Source organism: Hipposideros armiger, unplaced genomic scaffold (assembly GCF_001890085.2).
Source record: "Hipposideros armiger isolate ML-2016 unplaced genomic scaffold, ASM189008v1 scaffold_75, whole genome shotgun sequence".
Lineage (NCBI taxonomy): Eukaryota > Metazoa > Chordata > Mammalia > Chiroptera > Hipposideridae > Hipposideros > Hipposideros armiger.
In genome coordinates this window covers 3076720-3083226 of record NW_017731425.1, presented here as the reverse complement: position 1 = coordinate 3083226, position 6507 = coordinate 3076720, and the positions used below count along the sequence as shown (strand labels likewise).

The following is a 6507-nucleotide window of genomic DNA, read 5'->3' as shown; positions in this document are numbered from 1 at the left end:
AGCAACATCCTCCACAACTAGACTGAAGAACAAAATGACAGCAACTTGTCTGTTCCCCTTCCCCCAATTCCCCAATAAAAATCTTTAAAAAAAAAAAATGAGAGTCCAGAAATAAACCTAACATATGATCAGTTGATTTTCACTAAGGGTGCAAAGTCCATTCAGTAGGATAATAACATTTTTCAATATATAGTGTTGGATCAGGATTACCACACACAAATGAATCTGGACCACTACCTTACACCATTACCAAAATTAATTCAAAATGGATCAACAACCTAAGCATAAGAACAAGAGCTAAAAAATTAAAACTATTAGAAGAAAGCATAGGCGTAAACCTTCATGACCTTGGCTTTGGCCATGGATTCTAAGATATGAGCAACAAGGGCCAGCCGTTGCTTAAGTTGGTTAAGAGTTGGATTAAGAGCACAAGCTCTGAGCAACAGGGCCGCTGGTTTGATTCCCACATGGGCCAGTGATGCTGTGCCCGAGCTGAGCTATTGCTGAGCTGCCAACAGGTGGCAGGGTGGCTCAGCTGGTGTAACAACAAGATTGCCTGTTTGATGGTGGGCTACGCCCACCCGCAACTAAGACTGAACTCAGCACCTTGAGCTGAGCTGCTGCCCAGATGGCTCGGTGAATAGAGCATGTGGTCTTAATAACAAGGCTGCCAGGTTTGACTCCCGCATGGGATGGTGGCTATGCCCACCCGCTACTAAGACTGAACTCAGCACCATGAGCTGCCGACGGAAGCCAGATGGTGACTGGCGCCCTCCACAACGAAGATTGAAGAACAACAACTTGACTGGTCCCCTTCCCCAATTCTCCAACACTGTTCCCCTCCCCCAATTCCTTAATAAAATCTTTAAAAAAAAAAAAGATATGAGCAAAAAAAGAAAAAAATGAGCAACCAAAAAATGAATAAATAAGTGGACTCTATCACAAAATGTTTTTGTTTTTTTTTTAAGATTTTTATTGGGGAATCGGGGAAGGGGAACAGTCAAGTTGCTGTCGTTTTGTTCTTCAGTCTAGTTGTGGAGGACATTGCTTCACTGGCCCAAGTTGGCACCATCATTACACTCTTCCCGGGCAAGGCAGATCAGTCGCCGGCTTCTGGATAGCCGCTCACTGTGGCTGCTAGCCGCTCACGCTGGCTGCTGGCTACACACGGTAGCCCATGGCAACCCACTGCAGCAGGGGCTGCAGCCTACACTGTCGCCAGCAACTCCAGGTTGAGCTGCTGTTCAGCATCTTAGCTGTAGAGTGCAGTGTCACTGGCCCTCATATGTGGGATCCGAACCAGGGCCCTCTGGCGTCCCAAGCCAGGTCTTAACCAACACACCACTCAGCTGGCCCTGTCACAAAACTTTTTTTGCAACAAAAGACATTATCAAAAAGGTGAAAAGACAACCTACAGAATGGGAGAAACTATTCTTGTATTTGACTAGGGGTTAGTATCCAGAATATTTAAAGAACTCCCACAACTCAATAATAAAAAGACAACCCAATTAAAAAACGGACCCCCCCACCTCCCAAAAAAAATGGACATGGCATTTGAATAGTCATTTCTCCAAATGGCCAATAAGCACCAAAAAATATGCTTATTTATCAGGGAAATGCAAATCAAAATTGCAGTGAGATACCATGTTACACCTACTAAGATGGCTCAAGTTAAAAAGACAGACAATAGCAAGTACTGACAAGGATTTAGAAACTGGAACCCTCACAAATTGCTGGTGGGAATGTAAAGTGATGCAGTGCCTTAGGAAACAGTTTGTCACCTCCTCGAAAGGTTAAAATAGAGTTAGCATGTGACTCATCAACTGGGATATGCCCGAGAGAAATTAAATTATGTCCACACTAAAACGTGTACATAAATATTCATAGCAGCATTATTCATAATACAGTTGGCCCTCCATATCCACAGATTCTGCATCCATGGATTCAATCTTGATGGAAAATATTCAGAAAAAAAGTTATGTTGTTGCTGACATAGGTTAGGCCTAGTTAGGCCTAGAATGGTTGCATCTGTACCAAACATGTACAGACTTTTTTCTTATTATTTCCTGAACAATACAGTGCAACAATATTTACATTGTATTGGGTTGTTGGAAAAGTCATGACGCATTTTTTCTATGTTTTTCGTTGCAAAAATGCATCATGACTTTTCCAAATCCAATAGTAGGGACTTTAAGTAATCTAGAGATGATTTAATGTGTACCGGAGGTTATGCGTAGGTTATATGCAAATACTATACCATTTTTATATAAGGCACTTGATCATCTGAGGATTTTGGTGCCTGGAGGGGTCCTGGAGCCAATCCCCAGCAAATACAGAGGGACGAGTATAACCAAAAAGTAGAAAACACTCACATGTCTACCAACAGATGAATGGATAAACAAAATGTATATTCTTCCAATGGAATATTATTTAGCAATAAAAAGGAATGGAGTACTGATGTATGCTACTCATATAATATGGATGAAACCAAAAAAACTGTGCTAAGTGAAAGAAGCCAGTCACAAAAGACAACATATTATAAGATTACATTATATTAAATTCCCAGAATAGATAAATTCAGAGAAACAGAAAGTAGATTATTTATTGCCAGAGCCTGGGAGAAAGGCAAATAAGGAATGCTAATGGGTACGGGATTTCGTTGTAGAGTGATGAAAATGCTCTAAAAGGAGATAATGGTAATGTTGGACATATAGTTGAATATACTATAAACTGTGACATTGTACATTAAAGAGGTTAATTTTATGGTAGTTGAATTATATGTCAACGAAGCTTTTCTTTAAGACACTTTTTTAAAAGGTCAGTCATGGGAATATAATGTATAGCATAGTGACTATAGTTAATAGTACCATATTGTATATTTGAAGTTGCTAAGAGAATAGATTTTAAAAGTTCTCATCATGAAAAAATATTTATAATTATGTGCGGTGATAGAGGTTAACTAGACTTATGTGGTGATCTTTCTGCAGTATACACAAACGTCAAATCATGTTGTACATCTAAACAAATAACTTATATGTCAACTACATCTCAATACAAATTTTAAAAAATACAGCCACATAAACTACAAAAATTATACACAGAATAAAGCACTTAGTTTTTCAATATTTCTTCTTCAGATGTAATCTCAACTCCTAAAGTCTTGTCTTCCTATACATTCATATTTTGTCAGTGAACAAAAAAAGAAACTTTTAAAATGAAATCTAGAGAAATTCAAAAAACATGAAAAAAACAGCCCCTGAAATATCAGATAACTTTCAAACAATTCTATTTTAGCATTGACTTAACTAAACATAAATCTCAGTTTCAAAATATCACATACAGAAGGCAAATACTCAGAGGTTTAAGCAAATTGCCAACTTTTCTGAATAAACAGTAATTCAGATTTGCTTTGATGAAAATGTAAATATTTACCTGCCTCAAAGGAACAAAATCCTACAAACCTAGTGTTCCCAAATGATGAAGACAAAGAAACACGCATTTTTTAATTCAGAATTTTGTTTCAGAATTAGTTTTAACGTAGCTAGGGTATGCATAGTTGCTGGTTTATACTAAGCAATATATACTCTGCTCTGCCTACAACATACTGAAAACAAGACACAAACAATCACAAAAGTTGGAACCTGAGAAAAATCACATTATACGCTAAACTGACAGTCATTAATCTCAAAAAGCTCCTGAAAATGTCTCAAGAACTATTTTGGAAACTCTCTCAGTCATTTAGTTTTCCGACAAATATTTACTGACCATCTACCATGTGCCAAGCACTGCGCCTGGCACCAGGATGCCATGGTGAGCTACAAACAGAACAGGTCTCTCTGCTCACAGGAAGCTTACTCTAAAATAGTGCTTGTTCAATTTTGCCTGATCATAACAACTTGGGAGCATGTTAAAAATTCAAAATATCCTATGCGTGGGTGAGTTGAGACGCCTATATTTTTATCAAGCGCTCCTGTACCCAGGCTGTTTTGAGAGTACAATGCTCCAGGCCATCCCATCCCGTCTAAGAGCCACACCTCCAAAGTCCATTTCGCTCAGCATCCTTCACCCTGACCAAAACTCCAAAAACATCACGAAACTGGGGTAGAGGCAAAAAGTATTCCCAAATCACTCTGTGCTGAGCCACCGACAGACTTGCTTCCTTCGTAGGACGGACAGCTCACTCCCTGAAATTCCACCTGGGGCTGTCTGCACCTGAGCCTCCCGCGGCTGCGCCCGACACCTGTCTCCTAGCGCCTCGGTCTCCCTCCCCCGTGGGCCCGGAGATAGGGGCCCGCCGACCTGCAAGGGTAGAGGTAAGAAGGAGGTGCCGAGCCCATTAAGCGCCGACTGTATACCGCCCCCACACACATACCGCGCGCGCGCACACACACACACTCCCGCAGAAACTGAGGCGAGCAGGCAAAAGACAGGGTCCTGCCGCCGAACGGCGCGAGGCGGGGCTCGAACCCGACGGCGGCGCGGGTTCCGCCACACGGCCGCTTGTTAGCCGCCGAGGCCCGGCCCGGCTCGCACGGACAGAGTTTCACAAAGAAAGTCTCCCGGCCCGCGCCCCTAACGCACTCACCGGCGCCGGCGGCGACTCGGGCTCCCGCCGCCTACGGCTCCGTGCTGGGGTCGGCCCCGGGGTTGGCTCGAGCGCCGGCGGCGGCGACTGCTCCATCCCCGCGGGGCCCGGGCCGCGTCCGCCTCGAGCTAACGGTCCCGCCAGCTAGGCGCGCGCGCCGGCTCCGCGCGCCATGTTCCCGTGCCCCGCCTCGTGCCCTCGCAGCCGGCCGCTATTCCCGGAGTTGCACCCACCCCCTCCGCACCCGTCCTGCCCCGCTGGAGCGCTCGCCGTTCTGGGCTCGTCGCCGCCTCCTGCCGTGCTGCGGACGACCCCAAGCCAGGTCCCTTTGCCCCTTCCCAATACTGCTCCTTTTTTTTCACTCCTACGCCGGCTTGGGGCGAGGATCTGGGCCAGGAGGGAATTACCCCCAAAAAGTGCTGGGGAAAAGGTCACCGCTAAGATAATGAGATCCCCGTCGTGGAGGTGTGCAAGCACGTGCCTGAGCCTAAGTGGCACAGTGAAGGCCCATGTCCCTGGGAGAGCCAGACTCAATGGAGACCCTGAGTTCGAGTTGCACATCTCCACTAACCTTTGCCTGATTAAGGTCAGGTATGTGGAGGTCTGTTTCTCCTTAATCAGGAAGGTCCAACAACTAAGGAATATTGAGAGGACTTAATGAAACAATCCAAATAAAGTGTCAACACCGCGCCTAGGCATTACCAAGTGATAATCTGGTGACAAGACCTCTTAAATCGTTTTATTTAATGGTTAATAAACAAGGGCTCTTGAGAAGGGAAATCTCCATTCAAGTCTTGCCTCCACCTCTTGCAAACTGGGAAACCTTGAACAGGTCACTTGACGGAGCCAGAGACCCTTCATTTTTAAAGCTGCAAAGGGGTGAATGGCACTAATACCTCAAGGGTTGAGATGAGCTTTCAGGAGATGATGCACATAGGTCCCTGAGGACAGGGCCCTGGGAGGCACCAAGCTCTCCAAGCTTCACTGGTATAACTCCAGCCCTATCCTTCCAAGACTCCTAAAAGTTTAATGAAAGGGGCTCTGCTCCCAAACCCTGTGGTATAATTTGCTGGGAGGGGTTCACTCAACCTTGGGGCTGGAAGGACTGTTACTTCCCACATCTTTGCTTTCCATTCTCTGCCCCAAACCTCTCTGAAAACCCTCAAGTTGGCAGAAAAACAGGAGCAGAGAATGTTTTCCCTACTGGAAAACAGGAGTCTCCAAGGGTCTCTTGGAATTTGTAAATGGTTGGACTTATTAGTCTGGCCTTTTCCAGATACAAGTGACAAGAGAAAAAAAAAAAAAACTCAAGCTGGAATAAAACAAAAAAGGGAACATTGAAAAGTCCTGGGGTGGTCCTCACTTCAGGCATCGCGGGATCCAAGTGTTTAAACAATCACCTGTCACCTGTCGTTCTCCAATCTCTCTTTGGGTTCTGCTTCCTGTGTGTTAACTTCATTCTCATGCGGTTTTCTCCCCATAGTGTCCCAAGCAGCTCCTAGCTCATATCTGCCAGGAAAGCAGGAGCTGATTCCCAATAGTTCCAGGCAGTCTCAGGGGTGACTTTCACTGTACCCATTTGGGTCACTGTCCTTGCCTGAGCCAATCACAGCAAGATTAGCCAGACCTGGCCATATGAAGCCCCTCTAGGAATGGGGTGAGGTCAACACCTCCCAAAGGACATGGGGTAAGGACAAGTGGGAGGAGGTATGCCTCCCCCAGAAAAATAGGAATGCAAGTTACAAGAGACATTAGGTACAGGACGGGCACAAGTAAGAGCTGTCCATTGCACCATCATCTAGGCACACAGCAAGTTCTCCATGGAGCAACATACCTGTTCTTCATAACAGAGTGGCAGATACTTCAGCCACTCGGAAGTACCCCTCCACCTCTGCTCTCACCACCCACCCCAGGCCTGGCAT

General features: G+C 45.1%; 1 protein-coding gene across 3 annotated transcripts in view; it reads right to left on the bottom strand.

Annotated features, from left to right (window-relative positions):
• Positions 1-4752, bottom strand: part of TTC28 (tetratricopeptide repeat domain 28) — a 681749-nt gene extending 676997 nt beyond the window's left edge. For all 3 annotated transcript variants that reach the window (XM_019643162.1, XM_019643163.1, XM_019643164.1), the window contains exon 1: positions 4586-4752. In XM_019643162.1, the coding sequence (XP_019498707.1) occupies positions 4586-4681 (96 nt within the window). In that variant the 5' untranslated portion in view covers positions 4682-4752. The remainder of the gene's footprint in view (positions 1-4585) is intronic.
• Positions 4753-6507: the final 1755 nt, after the last annotated feature.